Source organism: Aulonocara stuartgranti, assembly GCF_965226115.1.
Source record: "Aulonocara stuartgranti genome assembly, chromosome: 15".
Lineage (NCBI taxonomy): Eukaryota > Metazoa > Chordata > Actinopteri > Cichliformes > Cichlidae > Aulonocara > Aulonocara stuartgranti.
In genome coordinates this window covers 30,852,742-30,873,913 of record NC_138951.1, presented here as the reverse complement: position 1 = coordinate 30,873,913, position 21,172 = coordinate 30,852,742, and the positions used below count along the sequence as shown (strand labels likewise).

Here is a 21,172-nt window from a genome sequence, read left to right as displayed (position 1 = left end):
GATATAGATATATCTATATCTATAGATATATCTATATCTATATATCGAGAGAGAGAGAAAGAAAGAGAGAGAGAGAGAGATCTCTACAGCTCATCCACAAAAAGACTACAATGTGTGATTAGTGGTCACATGTAGACACTTGTATACATTTAAGTAAGCTAACACATCTCTTGTAAAAGATTCAGAGTTTTAGTTGAAGCGAGGAAACGTTAACCCTTTGTGCTACTCTTTTCCTTGCGTTCTGTTATTGCTATTATTTGATTCTGATCCATAAATTGTGTAAACGTCAGAGAGAGGCAGTTTTGAAAAATAGAACTAGAAAATGTTTTTTCTTTCCTCCTCCAGGTGACGTTAAACAACTACACTTTTGAAAACGTGGCCTTCCATGTGCTCCACCAGCGCTTCCCTCTCTACAGTCCCCGCACTCTCTCTGACTGGTTTGACCACAACACAGACTTGTACAGGTTTGTGCCGGGGTCAAACACAACCAGCTTTTTGGACATTACCTTACATGAAATTAAAAGATGTAGTACAAAGAGATGGTTGTAAATTTCTCATAATTGACTCTTCCCTTGAAGCCAGCTCTGTAACTCTGGCTTATATGATTATCCTGTTTGTGTTGCTCTAGGTGGAAGATGGTGGATCACTACGTGAGCCGTGTGCGTGGCTGCATGCAGCTCCTGCAGCAACATGACATCATTGGCAGAACCAGCGAGCTGGCCAGGCTGTTTGGAATTCAGTTTTTCCACGTTCTGACCCGAGGATCACAGGCATGCACACACACACACTCACAAACAATTCCCAATAATTTTTAGTTCAGTCCTCAAATAGCTTGGTAGGAGACACAGGCAGGGCATTTCTATGGAAAATCCAAGTTTGTGGGTCAGTTCGACCGGCTCAAATCGACCGAGGTCAGTCTATCCTTCCTGGTTAGTTAATAGTTGACTGTTCAGGTAGATGAAGTCCCTTTGATGTTCTCTGTGTGAGATAACTGCAGTTTTTTTTTTGTTTTGAAACCTCAGGTTCAGTCATGGGGTGAGAAAAGTTTAGAGCATGCTTCTGTCTCAGTGCCGTGTGAGCAGGGTTTTAACCATGTTGGTGAAAATGTATGAGAACATTTTAAAAACCCAGTTCTGTGTGGTGCAGCCTGAAATCTGTCAGTGGGTAACAAAGTGGGTCGTACAGCTGATGACCGTCTTCACATCGAAAAATGCTGACGAGTGTGCGGTAAGAAAGTGGGATGAAATCATGTTGCAGTGAGCTAGAGTTACACTCATCAGCATTTGGATGTTAACAATGGATCGTGCGCGTGTGTGTGTGTGTGTGTGTGTGTGTGTGTGTGTGTGTGTGTGTGTGTGTAATTTTAAAATTGTCCAGTAATTCTCATCCAGTTTTGGAGGTGTTTTTCTGCTCTGCTGGTTTAGCGTTGAGCTCACTGTAGACGAGCCCCGCCTGTGCTGGTTTGATCACTGCTTACTGCTGCACAGATTTCTGTGCACACTGATGCTGACGTGCGCTAACATCATGCAGTCACAGCCTCAGAGCACAATGGGAAACTGTCTAGGCTCTCAACTGGTGTCACAGCTGTTTGCCTCAGAGGTTGACTAAACAGTATGACATTTAATCTGTTAACACAGTAAATGTGTGACTGATGTTGATGTTTTCTAGTTGAAGAGATCACTGCCTACACATGATTTCAAAGCCCTGTAATCTTGGACTGTTTTGATTTAAATGAAATGAAGCATCCTCTTGGATGAAGGGTGAAACATCCAACTGCCGCCTCCTCGATTTCTCAAGGTGACCATGACGGATGACTGAGATTTTACACAGACAATTTGATTTAAATATTAACTAACACAAAAATATTACTTATTAGAGAGACAGATACATCTGCTCTGCAAACAGGGATGATGCTGCGCCCGTAAAACATTTTAACAACTGCGGATTGAATACAACCTGATACTGGGGTCTGATAACACCTTCCTAAATCTGAATCAGCTCCAGCAGGGTATGAGTGATTCTCTGACTTCCTGTACAGACTGAATGCAGCTGAAATCTGTTTGACTTGATTGCAGCTTTTTGTATGTTTCCCAATGCTGCTGCTTCCACCTGCCAAATATGAACTAAAAAGTAAAAAAACCCTAAAAACTCTTGAGTTACTTAAACACACCGAGCGTGCTCCAGATGAGATTGTCATTAAGACATCATTAAGAGTTTTGTTTGCAGGTGGTAAAAATTCCAGTTGGATGTGTGAAGGAACAAAAGGAATAATAAGTCAAACTTTGTTTCCTCCTCTTGTCTTTAGTACCGTGTGGAGTCCATGATGCTGCGTGTGGCCAAGCCCCTAAACTACGTCCCAGTGACGCCCAGCATACAGCAGCGTGCCCAGCAGAGGGCTCCACAGTGCATCCCTCTGGTGATGGAGCCCGAGTCCCGTTTTTACAGCAACTCGGTGGTTGTGCTGGACTTCCAGTCGCTCTACCCTTCCATTGTCATCGCATACAACTACTGTTTCTCCACCTGCCTCGGCCATGTGGACAACCTGGGAACGTAAGGACATGACAGGCCCACACAGCTACAGCATGTAGAGAACTCGCTCAGACTGCACGCCTGCCAGGAAAATCTCCCTCTGGCAGCGGCTTCCTCCCCTCATTATTTTTAATGGAACAGGCACGCTGAGAGCTCGGCATGTTGTTCACAGCTCAGGGCGGCGAGCAGCGCAACTTAAGACTGAGTTCAGGTTTTCAGTGAGATTTGTGTGGTTGCATAGCAACAGCAAGGAGCCATGAACACTTCTTTCCACATGCATATGTCTGCTACATTGAAGTAACACAAAAAGAGTGGTTTGTGGCAGGCGTGCACAGGCTTCATCCTCAGCAGAGACAGCTCAGTGGGGTGCAGTTCAGATTTCTACACGGGCATTTTTCTCACTTATACCTGACGCTGTCTTTCCAGACAGTAATATTCACATTGCAAGAATAATGTTAAGTGATTGAACTGGTGTTCTTGTTCACATTCTGTCTCAGGCCTGATGAGTTTAAGTTTGGCTGCACCTCCCTGCGAGTCCCTCCCGAGCTCCTCTACCAGCTCCGCAACGACATCACCGTGTCGCCTGGTGGCATCGCCTTCGTTAAGGTACAGCAACCTCATCATCATGACCGTTGTCTCTGACGAGACCTCACCAAGCTCTTAGTGTTGGCGTTGTGATGGATTGTCTCATTAGTTGCTGTGAAGGGCCAGTGCCTCCTAAGAAAACCCACTTTGTGATCTCTGTGCTTCCATTCATTCACTGCCTGATTGCTCCACATTGCCCGTTTTTACCCTGTTGTGCTACTTAAGCAGCTTTCACAGTAGATCAGGAACATCTTTATTTTTGTTATTTACACTGAGAGATATTGTGGGCCTAAAGCTAAACTTCTAAATTGCTTTTTACGTTCTAAGTTACAGCGCTTCCCCATGCTGCAGATCAGGCCCATTTTAGGTCCTTCTTAGAGTTTTGGTGCAACCCTACTTTGTTTCTTCATTGTAAAAAAAAAAAAATCTGTGTTTTAAATGATCTGTGTTTTATTTGTTCTAGTCTTCAGTGCGTAAAGGTGTCCTGCCCATGATGCTGGAGGAAATCCTCAACACAAGGATCATGGTGAAGCAGTCCATGAAAACCTACAAGCAGGACAAATCCCTGACGAAGCTGCTGGACGCACGGCAGCTCGGACTCAAGCTCATCGCCAACGTCACCTTTGGATACACCGCTGCTAACTACTCTGGGCGCATGCCCAGTGTGGAGGTAGGCTCAGCAGCAGCTGCTATATGGTCTCTGCACTGTGCACTCCCAGTACGATACCACTATAATCCATGAAAATAGTTGTTGTTGCTTTGTCAATCAAACTATTTTCTCTGTATTATTGTAGGGCCTTTACCTTGAGTCAGTGTTGCTGTGAATGTAGTCGTAACCCCTTTGCTCCAATATTTATTAAATCTGCTGTGTCCAGGTTGGAGACAGCATTGTCCACAAAGCCAGAGAGACCCTGGAGAGAGCCATCAGGATGGTCAATGACACGAAGAAATGGGGAGCGCGTGTTGTGTACGGAGACACTGACAGGTAAGCAATTTTACAAGACTTTTTGACTTTTTCTCAGATGTAAATAATAGGGGTGCAACGATACACAAAATTCACGGTTCGGTTCGATACTTTGGTGTCACGGTTTGATATTTTTTCGATCCAAAAAAATGTTCATGCCTTTTTAATTTGTCATTTATTAAAATTATAAATATATATTTTAACTCAAAAGTACAGTTTTTAAATTTAACCCTAACCCTTGTGCGTGTTTTTTATTTTGACAGCGAATGCGCACCTGCGGACCACTTATGTGCAGCCCTGGTTATTTAGCTCATCATATTGCAGCCACAGAAATTCTTTTGTCCATGAAACCATAAAGCTGCACTTTCTTTTTGCCTTATAGTCTGATTTGTCATAACTTCTCCGTTTTGTGGTAAGCTTTTCTTTGGCTGTCACTTCTTCACCCTGACCTGTCTTATTTGGCTCAGCAGAACTAAAATATCTATCTGTCTGTGAAGGTTCTCAGTCATCCAGGTCATCGTAGTCAAATATAAATCCTGCTGCTTTTACACACGCACTCACATAAGCTCACCGATTCTCTGCGCGATCAACCTCTCACATGTTTAAGCTGCGGGAGATTTCACTTGTCAGGTTTGCATAGTAAGCTAACGATTGATAAGACGATGTCAGAGGAATTGGTGCGCAAATTATCATCACTCACAGATCAGTGCTGTCGCTCTCTATACACAGTTCGCGCGATTGCAAAGTGAAAGCAAAAAAACAAGCGCAAATTCAAACGCGATTTCAATATGTCACATATTGACAGTGGCTCACCGATGCCAATGACATAATTACCCAGCTACATTTCTGAAAGAATGCAAAAGCATTGACATAGATTTTTCCTTCCTACAAAAGCCCGACGGGCAGGGCAGAGATAGATTTTGGTACCCCGACTGAAAAAAACGCTAGCTCCAGGACGTCGGGCTAGCGATATTGCGAGCCCTGTATCTGATTGAGGAATCACTCATCTTTGGAAAAGAGAGTTTATTACAGAGAAATGTCTCTTTCCAAAATAAAAGCTATACTATCCGCTTCTTCTGGGCTATATTCTCAGCAGCATATTAAACATATCAGGTCCCCATAAGGAGAATCATATGCTAACGGCTGTCTAAATGACTCGGGTAAAGTTTGTAGCATGCATGCTTGTTGTTTTTGTCTGCTTCCACTTGTCTTTGCACTAGGATGATGTCGGCGTAAATGTGCAGTCATATTCGTTGTGTTCCCACTAGTGCTTTCAGGTTAATCTCGTTGAAATGACCATAACGCCACAACACGGCAAATCTCCGTTAACGAGCTACCCCTGATCGCCCCGTGCATGGGGCTAGACGGCCAACACGTTAACGAGCTAACTGCGCTAACACACTAGTTCCCACCCATGTAATTGAGCATTGCATGGCACATCCAACATACTGTTTTACTTGAGTCCATGACTCGCTTACCTTCAGGGTCATACGTCACACGAAAACCAAAATAATTCCAAACGCCAGATCTGAATGAGGGTGGGGGAGGTTCAATTTGCCATGTTGCAAGGAGAGCTTAACTTCTGTCTCGCTAGCGCTCTTCCTTCTGACGATGCTGTCTGTGTTGAGCGCTCAGTGGATCTGCGCTCCACAGGGCAGCCTAGGTGGAGTAGTCGAACGCAGATCCACTGAGCGCTCAACACAGACAGCATCGTCAGAAGGAAAGTTGATAAAATAAATTAAAAATTTTGTATTGTTCGATACATATGCGTACCGAACCGAAAGCACTGTATCGAACGGTTCAATATCGATACGAGTATCGTTGCACCCCTAGTAAATAAATAGTACGCATGCCCTTGGTAAGACCTGTACAAAGTGTTATTCACTGTCAGTGGTAATCATGTTAGGCCTGATCAGTGTTTGTGTCCTCACATGGGAAACCTGCAGTCACTGTTCCATTATCTGCACAACAGGCAGGTTTACAGGTTGCACAACTTTACTGACAAATTCATAACTTCACTCGAGTGTGAACATGACCAGCAGCTTTGTTGTGTGTCACTACGCTGTGATGATGTGTAAGTCTGAGTCTACTTGGGCCGTGTTCTCATGAACACTTGCACCAATTAGCTAACAGCTTTCATTTCTGACAGTCCGTTAAAGAAGAGCTGCCGCTGTGTTTGGCAGACAGGGAATTGGATTGTTTCTGACCTGCAGAGTCTCAAATAGAAGAAGAAGCATAAAGTTTTAAACTGCAGCATGCTTTGCATATATGGGACACACTTTCCTCCAGACTCGCTCGTCCACATGGGATGTGTTCAAGCACAGAGCCAAACGCGAAGCCTCTGAGAGCGTATCGTTTACCACTGTAGTATGTAGTGTGGGTTGTTTGATAAGAATTAGTAATGAGCCTTGTGTGTTTTTGTGTGTTTGGCAGCATGTTTGTTTTACTGAAAGGAGCCACCAAAGAGCAGGCTTTCAAGATCGGCAAAGAGATTGCAGAAGCAGTGACTGCAACCAACCCCAAGCCGATCAAGCTCAAGTTTGAGAAGGTAGAGACACACACACACACACACACACACACACACACACACACACACACACACAAAGGGAGCGAATAAGACAAGGTAGCGGCTTCTCTCTAACATCTGTTCACTGTGATTTTTCCATCTCCACACATTAGATGTAGTTATTTATCTATGTGTGTGTGTGTGTGTGTGTGTGTGTGTGTGTGTGTCTCAGGTGTACTTGCCCTGCGTTCTGCAGACAAAGAAGCGTTACGTGGGCTACATGTATGAGAGCCTTGACCAAAAGGAGCCCGTGTTTGATGCCAAAGGGATTGAGACGGTGCGCCGTGACGGCTGCCCTGCTGTTTCCAAGGTAACAGGCAAACCATGTTTTCCCCTCATTTTCACTGTGTTGTGCACCAATCGCAGGCATGCCACTCTTGTTCCTGCTCCCGTTTACTCAGACCGCTTTGCATGTGTCAGTCAGGGAAAAGGTCGTCTCCTTCCGCTTGCACATTAAACAGCATCAACACCTCTCTTAGATTACCAGTAAATCATTTTATCTTCATCCTCTTATACCTGTGTTCTTTTACTCATGTGCTCCTTAGATTCTGGCGCGTTCCATCAAGCTGCTGTTTGAGACACGTGACATTAGCCAGGTGAAGCAGTTTGTGCAGCGTCAGTGTATGAAGATTCTGGATGGCCGGGCAAGCATGCAGGATCTGACCTTCGCCAAGGAGTACCGGGGCAGCGGCTCGTACAGACCTGGAGCTTGCATCCCTGCGCTGGAACTCACCAGGTGTGTGTGTGTGTGTGTGTGGTCACAGTACAGGAGAAGTCAGGAGTGTGGCTTGGATAAATGTTTGCTGGTTGGCTCTGTGTGTGTCTGTGTGTGCGTGCAGCAGAGAACAGGATGGTGAGTAAGAGCTTGCTGTCAGCTACAGTTACAGTACCCAGCGTGAATCCAATTAGTCCTCCCTCACTGTGTTCATTGTCTGGCTGCACTAGCCTGTACAGTACCTGAGTGTTGCTAGGCAACCTGTTTTTTAACGAGTGGAGGACAAAAAAAAGTGATTTTTAGATGCACAAGGAAGAAGCATTTATGAGCCCTGCTTCAGTTCATCTGCTTTATTTTGTGTTTTCTCTCTCAGAGCACCAGCACACGTTCTCGCTGCTAATGTGAACATGTTGGCTGTGTGATGTAAACAATAACTGCATCATCTGCTGTCACTTCATTTTTGTTCTGCTTCGCCTCAGACGGATGATGGCCTATGACCGAAGGCTGGAGCCACGCGTGAGTGAGCGGGTGCCCTATGTCATTGTGTACGGCACACCCGGCGTGCCCCTCATCCAGCTGGTCCGCCGGCCCACCGAGGTGCTGCAGGACCCCACCCTGCGCCTCAATGCCACCTACTACATCACTAAGCAGATCCTGCCGCCACTGGCCCGTATGTTCCAGCTGATCGGAGTCGACGTGTTCAGCTGGTACCAGGAGCTCCCCAGGGTGAGGACAACTTGCAGACATACGGGCCATTGTGATGTTTTTGTCTCACCGCTGCCATTTAGAAGCAGAGCAGCAGCAGTGGAGATAAGAAACCCTTCAAAACAAAAAAAAGAACCAGGAACATCATAAAGACACACAATCAACTTAATACTGAGTTTGGAGGATGAATTAGATTAATTGGTATCTTCCTTTGACTGACTGTGGCAAGTCAAAGAGGTCACCCTCTGCTTCCACTCTTGTCAAAATAAAAGCAGTCTGTCATTTAGAGAGAACAAAGGATGAAGAGAGATCTCTTCTGCTTCCTGCTGATGACTAAATGAGTCAAGCTGCAGCGCTGCTGCCTCAGTCTTTGTTTCTTTCCTGAAGTCTGACAGAGTGCATACGCCATCTGCTGGCATAGCTACTAATCACAGTCAGATACATAAATGGTTGCGGCTCCAGTGCCACTGACTCCTTTTATGTCTTTGTTTTTTCCCAGTGAAAACAGAGTCACACACAAAATCCTGAATGTGTGTATTTGTATTAAAAAAATTGAATCTTTGATCTCTGATCCTTCAGCATCTAATGATATTCGGTAGGATTCTTAACAAACCTGAAAAGTATCATGATCACGTAGTTCACACTGTTTTATGTCCATGAAGATGCTGTGCATGTTAACTCCATGTGTCTGCATATAGTCCAGCAGCAGTGATCAATCAAACGTGTGTTTTCAGCTACATCGCTCTTTTCTCTCCAGATCCAGAAGGCATCCTGCTCCTCCGTGGTGGGTGGGGAGGAAGCGGGGAGGAAGGGGACAATTTCCCAGTACTTCACCACGCTTCACTGCCCTGTGTGTGATGAGCTGACCCAGCTGGGTGTGTGCTCACGGTGTCGTGCTGAACCTCAGCGAGTCGCTGTTACACTCTACCAGGACATGAGGCAGTGGGAGAGTCAGCAAGAGCAGTTGCTGAAGGTGAGAAGTTGAGGACGCACAGAATATGAGCTCCTGTTAAGGTTTTGAATAATAATTGGACCATTAACTTCTGTGATTACAGGTATTTATTTCTTCCTGCTTTTGTCGCACTGTCTTTAAACATTTACCCAATTGATACGACTCAAAGCAGGCGACACTGAAGGAACACGGAAACTGCTTTCTGGCGATAAATCTAGATTTATTAAGACAGCAATTGACGTCAGCAGTTATGATGCCTGGTGGCAGCAATCACTCGGGTTGAGTTGGTGTGCAGTTTTGCTTAAACAATGTCGGACTCCACAGTTTTTCTCTGGTCAGACTAGTAGTGACATGTTTGTGAGTGGTGTCCATACCAGAGCTCATCCTTGTGTGATCACTGTGTGCTTGTGTTTCTGTTTGCATACAGATCTGTAGGAACTGCAGTGGCAGTGCTGAGCGGCAGGTTCCCTGCGTGTCCCTCGACTGTCTCGTCCTCTACAAGCTGTCCCGGGTAAACAGACAACTTTCCAAGGCCCCCTACCTCCGTCAGCTGCTGGAGCAGTTCTGATTGGCTCCCGAGTCCCGGAGCCACCCACTGATTTGGTGCTAATTCCTGGCCTTCCATCTTAGTGTTTGTCCATTTGGTTGTAAAAGTTTAAATGGTGCTTTGATTGAGCCCTGACGGGTTTTCTCATTTTGTCTCAAAGTATTTCTCTGAGTATGGAGACTGTTTACTTCATGCCTCCAGTGGAAGAGGCCGTGTGTTCGTTTGCTGCCATCTCCATTAGCTGCTATGGGCCGAATGAAGCTGATCTTTTTGATGACACGGCAACAGACGGCCTGTTGCGGGACTGAGTGCAGTCCAATCATGGAACATGTGTCGTATTGTGTATTCACTGTAACTGGTTTTTAAAGATCTTATAAATTCAGAGACGAACTACACCCAAACCACTAATTGACTTTTTCTCCTTTTTATACTGACTGCAGTCTTTTTGTAAATAGTTCCTGTACAGATCCATCTCCAATCTCACTGTGCATTAACCAACTACAGCTCCAACCATGAACACAATCAAAGCAGTTTGATGCGTTCTTTTTGAAGGTGCCATTTTTCTGTTTCTTTAACCTTGTCTGTTTTGGCAGATTTGACAGTTCATACTACAGAGTATGGGAACTGGAAAGCTCTCCATTTTTTTAGTTTTAAATGTGGGACTGCTGCAATACTGTATTTGGTAATTTATGCCATGAAGAGTCTATTATTTCCTTGTGGATATATGGTTTTGTGTACGTTTCCAATTTTACTGTGCGAACCGTCTTCAAACTACATTAAAATTTGATCTTTAACCCTCCCACTCCATGCAGCCGTACACAGGATCTGTGGATTTGTAAAAATGTAAAAACTTATAATGAAGGAGATCCTTTTTGTTTGTTTTTAATGGACATTGCTGTGGGTGAAGGTTTGAGATTGATATAATAAAATAAAAAAATCAATGTATGAAGATGCCTTCTTTCTTTCACTAAATCAGGAGCTTAAAAAGAAAAAATCAGAGGAATCACAGTGACATGACCCATTACAGCACAAGACCAAAAAGAAGAAAAAAAAAATCCAGTTTTCACAAAAGTGCAACAGAAAACAGCTGCATACACTGTACAGCTCAGCTCATCACACACACACACTAGATTGCCAAAAGTCTTTACTCGTCTGCCTTCACACACACATATGAGCTTGAGTGACATTCCATGTTTAGCTATAACAGCTTCAACTTTTCTGGAAGGCTTTCTACGAGGTTTAGAAGTGTTCTTCCAGAAGTGCATTTGTGAGGTCAGACACCAATGTTGGGATGCTCTAATTCATCCCAAAGGTGTTCTGTCAGGCTGAGGTGTAGGACTCTGTGCAGGCCAGTCCAGTTTTTCCACACCAAACTTCCTCGTCCATGTCTTTAGAAACAGTTGTGCTGGAATAGGAAAGGGCCATCCCCAAATTGCTCCCACAAAGTTGGAAGCATGAAATTGTCTCGGTGTGCTGAATTATCAAGAGTCCCTTTCTCTGGAACTAAGGGAGCAAGCCCAAGCCCATTAAAAAAAATTTACACTTAGTGCAATGCAGTCAAACAAGTACTGTTCTAGCAGCTGCCAACTCGAACTCCTCCATCAGATTGCCAGATGTAGACATGATTCGTCATTGCAGAGAACACCTCTCCACTTCTCTAGAGTTCAGTGGCATCATATGCAGTTTGCACCACTGCATATGATGCTTTGCATTGCACTTTGCAATTCTGTAACCTTCTGTACTCTGTTCTTGAGCTAATCTGAAGGCCACATGAAGTTTAGAAGTCTGCAGTGATTGACTGTGCACAAAGTTGCTGATCCCAGTCTGTTATTTTATGTGGCTGAGCTGCTGTCAATCGCAATCACTTTCATTTTGTGGAACATTTAATGGTGACAGAATTTCCTGACTGGACTTTGCACAGGTGGCATCTTATCACAGTACCATATTCGAAGTCACTGAGCTCCTGAGAGCAAGCCATTCTCTCACAAATGTTTATAAAAGCAGTCTGCATGCCTAGGAGCTTGATTTTATATACCTGTGCTCATGAAAGTGATTGGAACACCTGAATGTAATGATTTAGAAGGGTGAGTGAATACTTTTGGCAATATAGTGTATTTGCAGTGCAAGATTTTATTTTAAGGGGGTGGCTAGCTGTCTGTCCCTGGTTCAGCTCATCCACTCTCCTCACGTCCTCAAACAAGGCACTGAATTCTAGCGATGCATCAATCCATGTTTGTCTAGCTCCAATGTGATACCAGTAACTCAAAGAAAGAAGCTGACAGAGAAGTCTTAGCTGTAGTCAAAAAACACTGCAAACATAAAAACATTCAAAATGTAAGAAGTATAACAACTTGTCCCTTGGCTTTTGGCTTCATGTTATGTTACCAAAATGTTAGCTCTCCCGTTTGTAATCAGTGCTCTACTGCTGATGGAAGGCATAGTAAACACAGAACATAGAATTGAACTGAATAGATTGACCTGTTGCCAACGATCCCAGTGAAGTTCGTTGAGTCAGGATCAGGCTGATATCTGATCTATTTCTTACTTTCATTCTAGCCTTACCTTTTACCTAACTACAGAGGGGATAAGGACACAACAATATTGAACACAGTGTCAAATGATTTATAAGAAAATAGCAATACTTCAACATCTGATCCTTCACTGTCCAGCAGATGTCCAAAAGCTTTAAAAGATGCACTGAGTTGAGCTGCGGAAGCGTGTGTATGATTTATAAGCTGCACTGCTTAGTCAGTGCTTCCTTTACTAGAGTACAAACAGTAACTATGTTGGAGTTTCCAGGTCTTGGACAGCAAATGGACAGTTGAGGCGTGTCACTGAGCCGACATTCTCAGTCTCCCTTCTCTTGGTCCAAAGAGAGCAGCAGGTTCTGTCTTGGTGAGTGTCCTACCAAAGAGATGCTCTCTGAGAAAGTGGCGCCTGCAGGCTCTGACACCAGTGTGGTTTGGGCAGTGGGGCTGTCTGTTAGAGCCATGACATCAGGGGGAGAGGACATCTTGCTTGGTGAATTCATAAAATTTGATGTATCGTCCATTTCAATGACCTCAAAGTCTGCGTCGTTCAACTGATCGGCCTCATTATCCTGCTCTTCCTCATCCTCATCTTCATCAGCTCCTGAGTCCAGCAGTGCCCGTTGGGATTCACTGCTTTCAATTTCATCATTCACCGAGGCCAGCTTGTACATGACTGGAAAGAGGATGGAGGTGAAGATGGCAGTGACGAGTGACAGGTACATGAGCAGCGGGTGCTTTGGAAACCTCTCGAGCAGGAAGCCTATGAGTGCTGGCAGCACCATCTCGCCCAGCGCTGCACCCACCACGAAAACTGCCGCTGTGCGCCCCGTTACTGTGGTGTACTGCTCCACCCACGAGATGCCGCTTGGGAAAATGGCAGCCATGGAAGCCCCATAGATAGCAGTGCACACCCACAGGACCTCCTCTTTCTTGCTGAAGAAGCAGAGCAGAAGAGAGGAGATAGCGGTGCCCAACAGGCTGAGCAGGATCATGTTTCCCGGGTACATGCAGGCTGCAAAGAAGATGGCTAACCCACGGCACGCTGCAAATGACCCCCAGAACAGGGAGTTTAGCCCAGCTGCCTTCGCCTCAGCCATCTGGATGTACTCCTTAGCAAAGGTAAAGATGAAGGAGCCATATGCTACTTCAGCACCGACGTAGGCAAAGAAGAAGAGGAAAAGGAGGGCTGTAAGAGCCACATGATATTTGGCCACCAGGGGCTTTCCTGAGGCCGAGCGGGGTTTTGCACGTGACACGCTGCAGCGAGAATAAAGGATGAAGAAGAGGAAGGACATGAGAAAGACAAAAGCACCGATCACGATGTAGGCCCAGGTGGAGTTGAGGGTACTGTGCGAGACTCCCTGAGTGTTGACGGTTTTGGTCACCTGGGGCTCTGTGGAAGGCGTACTCTTGGTTGGTGCTATGGCCTCAGTGCCCTTCCAGTCAGTCCCAAACACCAGCTTGGCTATGATAGGAGACACAAAGGCCCCAGCGGCAAAACTGAAGTGCAGCGCTTGCAAGTGAGGCCCCGACTGCTCACCCCACGTGTCCAGTATGAGCACGTTACCACCTGACACACAGGAGAAACACATAGTTAAGAATGGAGACACAAGCATCACTTTGCTTTGGCTAAACTAAAAAAAAAAGATTAACAGAAGAATCACAATCAGACAAAACAAGGAATGACTCCAAATAACTCCATCGGCAAGTTTCCATTCTTATGATGTTAAGAATAAGCTACCACTGTTAGCAAAAGCAGATGAAGGATTATTCTACAGGCCTAATACCACGTGGTGCACTAACTACATGCAAGATTTACAAGATTTCAAAACAGTTTGTAAATGTCTTTGTAAGGTCTTTATAGGTCAATTTGCAGGAAGGAAACATAATTCACTATGAATTCATTTCACTTCTTCTGGTGCACATCAAAGTGAAAAGAGGTGCACTGAAGAAGCAACAACCAGACAACACCCCGAAAAGGAAAAGTTTGCTGTGTGTGCCAGCACAGTGTCAAGAGTATAGAGGAGAGGAGACGTTACACAAGCAGAGTTGAAAGGGGCCTTCGAAGAGCATTAACCCAACAGCAGGACAAGTATCTGTTCGTTTTTTGAGAGGAGGATCAGGAGAAGCACTGCCAGAGTGCTACAAATTACCTTCGGCATGCTACTTGTGCATGTTTCTGAACAACCTTTTGGAAACAAACTCTATGAGGGCCCACTGTCCCTCAGTGAGACCTTTGTTCTTACAGCTGAACCACAGAACACCAGAACTAGCAGGTCTGTCACTGGTGCCCTGTTCTCTCCACGGTTTCACTTTCATTCAATTTTATTTACGTATGCACCAATACACAGCAACAGTCAACTCAAAGCACATTGTATTTTAGGGTAAAGAGCCTACAACGTTAGAGATAAAACCTCACAATGAGACAACATTAATGACAAAGCACTTGGGAACAGTCGGAAGGAAAAACTGGCCACCAGTTAGGGATGACCAGAGGGAGACAGGAAAGGCACGCTGTGGACGAGTTGGTAATGTGGTTTGAAGCTTTAAATCTAAAGTGGTGGATAAACACATGTAGAGTGAAAAGAATCAAGTTGAGAATAAATGCTCAGTATATGAGATGAGATGAGATAGCCTTTATTTGGTCTTTTCCCCACAACCGAGATGACAGACCTTGCCGACCGTACATACAATACACAAACATCACATTGGGGAGACAGGTCAGGCTAGGTAGCGAGGAAAAAAAACATCGAAATGTGTAACACAAAAGGATAATACAGGAATGCACAGATATCAACACACCATAGCACAATAAACACAGAAAAGCAACAAGGGTGTCAATAGCATTCAGAGACCAGTTGATCAAATCCATAATTCTCTTTAGGTTTTAGAAACAGACTGTGAGAGAGTGTTCCAGGGAAAGTAATACAAAAAACACGAGACTAGACAAGGACATAAGAACTAAGCAGGGAAGATAAGGGAGATAAGGGAGAGGAGAAAAAGTGTGTCCGCCTCCTCCGAGAGCCAAAAGGAATGTCATATCATATCATGGGAAGTTCCCAGCAGCCCATGTCTATTGCACTGAATTACTCATACCATCTCCCTCAATGTTACAAACAGGACTCCACTACTGTTTATTCACTCTGCTGCAGCTAAGCCATGCCCTCATTTAAACATGCATCACCACAGCAGGCGAGAGAATGATGAGAAAAAGAGGTAAAAACAGCCACTTGTGGCTCTGAGCCCTGCACAAACTCATCAGCTGAGGCTGACCGTTAAAATCATTGAACTTTCACTGATACAGTGAATATCAATAGTTTACTTACCTGTATCTATAACACCCATGGATATCCCAATGCTGGACATGAACACAGTGAGGAGCAGAGCCTGCTTACAGTAAGGGATGGCACACATTCCAGAAGCCGTGAGCAGCATGGACAAACCTAGAAGATTACCACAGGAGGCAAAATCAATCTCATAAAATGACTGTAAAGGCCGGCCGGCAAGAACAACAAGCTAGAAAGGTACCTAGCAGGAGATGGGGGTTCATGTAGTCAAACAGAATGCCTCCTAATAGGGATCCGCCGGCGTAGCCTGCAGAGCGGCCAACAAAGATGTAGGAGATGTTGCCGATATCCTGGTTCACATTTGCAGCCAAGTCTTCCAGTGTGGGGCCAAGAACTGAGATACACATCCCCTAAGAAAATAAGACAAAGCTTAGAGCAAGCCACGACTGTTGTTGTTGGACCCACTCCTCTCCCTCCATTGTCCTACTTGTCTCATCTCCTTGAGAGATCAATGACAAATGATCGCATCAGGATCTAGGAGAACTAAACTAACATTTCCAACCCTGTGCATTCTGCTCACCCCCAATGAAAACTTTACCTCCTCCTCCTGTGTTTTTGTCAGCAACAAGACACGAGGTGAAGACAGAGGTGGCAACGTATCAACACATACTGCACAAATGTTTATTTTAGGATTTCTGTTGAGAAAAATTAAGACTGAAAAATTTTTACAAATTTAAACGAATCTAAACTTTTTTTTGATCCCTGCTAATTTGCATATAATTGTTTAACTACTATAACTAATATAATATAAACATTTAGAGAATAGTTAAGCTTATGCACAATTACTGTTTGTGGACCTCAGCTCATGATTTAAGACTACACTCCCTCACATACTGTTAAACACCATGCTATAGATGAAGGTGAACTCCTGTATAACTAGACAGCACCTGGCTTTTCTAATGAAAACACAAAAACAGTTAAATGTCAGTTCTACTCGTTCACGCACCTTGACTCTCATGTATACTAGATTCATTAGTGCCAGAACTAGTCTTCCAGAGTTTACACTTTCTAAACTCCCTGGGGTGGATGAAAGCTTTACTTATTTTATATGCTAACTACTGAATCTGCTATCTGTTCTGGCAATACTACACAGTTTAGTAACCTGTCTGTCAGCTAGATCAAAGGTTCAAAATTTGATGCAAAGGACTGGAAAGACCACTGGCATGCTCCCTCCATTTTCCCCCAGGTGCTATCAGAGGAAACTGCAATAAAGTGTGGCCTGTAAAATTCCTAGAGATATAAATCACACGGTTTACACAAAAACCTAGAGAATATAAAGCTAATACTATCAGGTAAAAGGTACAGGGTACCAAATTGTGAGTTGTTCAAATTATATTTATATTTTCTTTAGTGCTCCAATTTGTCAAACCATTGAATTGCTACTACTGCACATTCACCCAATGTATATAATATATATATATATATATATATATATATATATATATATATATATATATATATATATATATATATATGTATATATATATATATATGTATATATATATTCTTCCTCTACACCCCCCCACCCCCCAATTTTTTTGCACATGTCGAGGAGCGTGTCAGGCTACATTTCACTGTGTGTTATACTTGTATAACTATGCATGTGACAAATAAAGAACCTTGAACCTTGAATAGTAATATAAGTAAACTGTAAGTGTGTGCATGTGAAATGGTATGACGATTAATTTATGTGATGGTTTTTCTTGAATGACAAAGCAAAATTTCTTCGAAGGGAGACAACAAAGGCTAATCTAATCTAAACTGAACATTGGAATCATAATCCTCAGAGTTTATCCGTTCCTTTTACCAGTGCCAGCATGCTTATCTAACTGCTTCGCATCACACAAAAAAGTGAAGTGGAGCTTTTGCTCACAGAGCCTCCAAGTTTTTTGTTCTCTACACTGAGTTCACACTCAGTGACAACAAAAACTGCAGAGCTGACACTGGCATCAATCAGAGCTGATTGATATCAATCCTTAAATAACTGTAATAAAAGTTTCCATTTCCCCACTTTTTTAACAGGATAATCTGATGCTGAAACAACAAAACTTGAATGTTCTTCCCCAGGCCCAATGGGGGGAGAAAAGGTTAATGCAGGAGAAAGTCGTCCAGTGTGTGCAGGTGGATTTCACTAATCTGATGCGGAATAAATGGTTGAAGAGCGAGATTTACAACTATGAAAATCCGGTTGTGCAGGATACTGCTGCATACAACCGTAATATTGCTTACTATTCAATAGTTACAAGCACATGTGACCACCTTGTGTACGTAGATTCACATTCTGTTGCACCTTTATAACAACTATAAAGGCAACCGACATGTGGGGCCAGTCAAAAACAACCTAAGGACACAAAGTACGACTTAAATTGAAAGGTCTCCTTCGTTTACAACGCTCGACAGAACCATAACAGGCCAAAAATCTACTATATTATGGCACTATATAAGTAACTGCAGATCTTCTGACATTTCAAATTCATTTCCTGGAGTAGACTTAATTTTTGGGAGTTATAATTGATAACAAAATTTCATGGAAACCCCACGTCAGACACATAAAAACCAAAATTTCCAGAAGCCTCGCAGTTTTGAACAAAGTGAAACAATTCCTTGATAAAGATGCACTTCGTACTCTGTACTGTACCCTGGTTCTTCCATATCTTACATATTGTGTGGAAGTGTGGGGAAATACATATAAAAATACAACTAATCCATTAGTCACAGTACAGAAACGAGCACTGCGTATTATTCACAAGGCTGGTTATCTAGAACATACTCACAAATTCTTTCTTCAGGCAAAGTTACTTAAATTCCAGGATCTGGTTAATTACAATACATCCATAATTTTGTATAAAGCTTTTACTAAACTTTTACCGGCAAATTTACAAACTAGATTTGAAATTCGAGAAAAGGTTTATAATGTGAGAGGCTTTGGAGAATTCAAATTACCCAGAACTCGAACAACCCGTAAAGGCTTTTGTGTGTCTGTATGTGGTGTGAAAATCTGGAACAGTCTGAGTTTACAATTGAAACAATGCAAAAATATTCATAGATTTAAATTTCTCTACAAACAGTTGGTCTGGTCACAGTATACTCAATGATGGGTTTTAGTGTGCTCTGTAATGTCTGTCCTCTTACCATTGCTGGTATGGATTCCAAAATAAAAAATAAAAATAAAGTGTGCGTATGTATGTACATATATGTACTTGTGTGTGTAGATATATATGTATGTATATGTATGTGTGTCTGTTACTTGTAGTTATTACTGCCTGTTACCTGTGGTAATGCAATTTATAATTTATATATTCTGTATTCAGTTATGAAGGCTCTAATTGTTGGTTGCGAGCTGCCGCTTAGATGCTTGTATCTGCCCGGGGCTGTTGATGGGTCTGTATGCAATGATGGGCGTAGCTGCGGGAAGTTTATTGTTTTTTTTTTTGTTGATGAGTGAGTATAGGGGTGGGATTTAATAAGTTTTCTTCGTCCCACTCCTTTTTCAGGCAAGTTTTGTTTTTTGTTTTGTGTATTTTATGTTCAATATAGGTATTTGTTGTGCCTGAAAATGAATAAATAAATGAAATGAAATGAATGAAATGACTTCAGTAGAAATTCCAAAGAACGCAAATGAATATTGGACAGCCGTGATAAGCTAGCGGTTTATGGCTATATGCTAACGGATAACATTAATACAACCCTAGCTAGCCAACTAGTTAACTGTTGTAGATATCCCAACCAACTTAATAAATCTATTCAGTTACCACATTATATTTATTTATTTAAAATTTTCCAATTCATTTCCTTTTTAAAGGAATGAGAAAAGTCAGAGAATTGTTTAATGAACCGGCAGGTTTAAGCTAACTTCCCACTCCTAACTATTTACCAAGCCCAGGCAAGATGCACAGAGCGCGAGCGTAACCATCCAGCGGCCGCCTGCTCCTTGGCCGCCCCTTCCTCCGCCAACCACCTCCACCCGGTCGTCGCTGTTTTGTGTGGTCTTTCTCTTCGCCCCCTTTAATGCGTTCTTCATTTCTCGCCCAGTGTCCTTCCTCTTGTCAAACAGGGTGTCCTCCTCCTTGTCGTCGTTGTCGTCCTCCTCCATACTGGCGAAATGGACGTGCTTCTTTTTAATATCGGTGTCACGCGTGACGGACGTAGACATAGCTGTCGGTCTAGCACCGAGAGAGAGAGAGTGTGTTGCTGGGAGTGATGGTGAGCTGTCACAACGCCGCACAACTGCTGACTGACTACAGATAATAAAGCGAGTCTTTTATCTCCTCCCGTTCTGGCGCCTCGTGTTTGAAGGCCGCAGTTGGTTATTAAATACACGGATTTTTTGAGTCGGACATCTTTAATGCGACGGTGACCGCAGGGTACCACCGCTGCAGCTGTGGAATCCCTCCATATGTCAACAGCTGCTGCCTGTATGGCTGCTGAAGGTTTGCAAAGATCATCTATTGGGATTGTTGCTCACTCCGTGTGTAAAGAGACACCTTCCTTTTGAATAACCTGAATATTTTTTTTTACTTTAATTATATTAATCAGCAAGCACTGTTTTGTAATGTTATCACTTTCACCTGTGCGTTTTCGTATTATTGCAAATCAATGGACCTGGGACCGATGCAAAACCCAGAATGCCATGTGCCAAAACAGGCGATCGCTTCGCTTTGTTTATGAGCTTTTCAGTACCCTGAAATCATGGCAGAGTAAGACCTCTGTTTCTACTGGCTGTTCACAGCTCAAGAGCACCAAATGATCCAGGGCTGCCGGTGTCCTGTCATAGTCGTAGTTAGAAGCCTTTTCTGCCTGGCTGTAGTGAAAGCACATGGCGCCATCTAGAGTTTGTACCAAGTAAACTGGCTGAGCACAAATAAAAACCAAAGCGTGTAAGAACTTTAATTACTTGGCAGCAAAGTTGCAATAGGTCCAGGCTGCTGGGGGCATCCCACGATGCACTGTGTGTTTCTTCTTCACTCAATCCTCCCTCAGCCTAGTTCTGCTGGAGGGTTTTTCCTGTTAAAATTGAGTTTTTCCTTCCCACTGTCCCTAAAGCGCTTGCTCATAGGGGGTCATATGATTGTTGAGATTTTCTGTGTATTACTGTATGGTGTTTCCTTTACTATATAAAGCTCCTTGAGGCAAATGTTGTTGTGATTTGGTGCTATATAAATAAAACTGAACTGACTTCAAAGACCTGAATTTTAAAAATCCCCTTTTCTCCCTTAAACATTTCAAGTCCAATATTCTTTCGTAAATTCTCAGCTATGTAGAATAACTGCTAATGCCAATGCATTAGTGCATATAAATATTATATTTGACCTTATTTATGAACTACAATTTATACAATCTTATATTTCCTTAAGAACGAGAAGAAGAATGTCTTTTAATTTCAAAGGTATTGGTAACAATAGCTCTCAGATAAATGTCAAAGCTATTACAGATACTTGTGAAATTGTAGTTATTTAGTAAAATACTCCACTTTAAATTAACTTCTTCTAATTAAAATACCTCACGTAGCACTCTCACTGTGGTATGTTGGAGCCTGAACACCTATAAGAGAGGTTCTAATAAGAAATTGCAGTAGTTTGGCCTTGACGTAACAAGTAAGCATAGAAGAAAACATACAGGGGTCAATCTTAAATGTAAATCTTAAAGGTTTTGCGGTGTACTTCATGTGGCAGCATGGTGTGGTTTTGTGGGAGCAGGTCTGGAACACTTGTCACATATTTTCTGATCAGTT

At 43.2% G+C, this 21,172-nt stretch overlaps 2 protein-coding genes across 3 annotated transcripts in view; one reads left to right on the top strand and one right to left on the bottom strand.

The window, feature by feature from the left end:
• Positions 1–10,512, top strand: part of rev3l (REV3 like, DNA directed polymerase zeta catalytic subunit) — an 84,488-nt gene extending 73,976 nt beyond the window's left edge. For both annotated transcript variants that reach the window (XM_082505281.1, XM_082505282.1), the window contains 12 exons: positions 346–464; positions 629–770; positions 2,306–2,550; positions 3,027–3,135; positions 3,578–3,784; positions 3,990–4,099; positions 6,512–6,626; positions 6,817–6,954; positions 7,190–7,380; positions 7,839–8,085; positions 8,822–9,037; positions 9,444–10,512. In XM_082505281.1, the coding sequence (XP_082361407.1) occupies positions 346–464; positions 629–770; positions 2,306–2,550; positions 3,027–3,135; positions 3,578–3,784; positions 3,990–4,099; positions 6,512–6,626; positions 6,817–6,954; positions 7,190–7,380; positions 7,839–8,085; positions 8,822–9,037; positions 9,444–9,584 (1,980 nt within the window). In that variant the 3' untranslated portion in view covers positions 9,585–10,512. The remainder of the gene's footprint in view (positions 1–345; positions 465–628; positions 771–2,305; positions 2,551–3,026; positions 3,136–3,577; positions 3,785–3,989; positions 4,100–6,511; positions 6,627–6,816; positions 6,955–7,189; positions 7,381–7,838; positions 8,086–8,821; positions 9,038–9,443) is intronic.
• On the bottom strand, positions 10,430–20,294 carry mfsd4b (major facilitator superfamily domain containing 4B). The gene is made up of 4 exons (XM_082505339.1): positions 19,316–20,294; positions 15,623–15,791; positions 15,421–15,537; positions 10,430–13,664 (listed from the first exon to the last, which is right to left on the bottom strand). The coding sequence occupies exons 1-4, from the start codon at positions 19,592–19,594 to the stop codon at positions 12,412–12,414; spliced, it is 1,818 nt and encodes a 605-aa protein (XP_082361465.1). The 5' UTR covers positions 19,595–20,294; the 3' UTR covers positions 10,430–12,411.
• Positions 20,295–21,172: the final 878 nt, after the last annotated feature.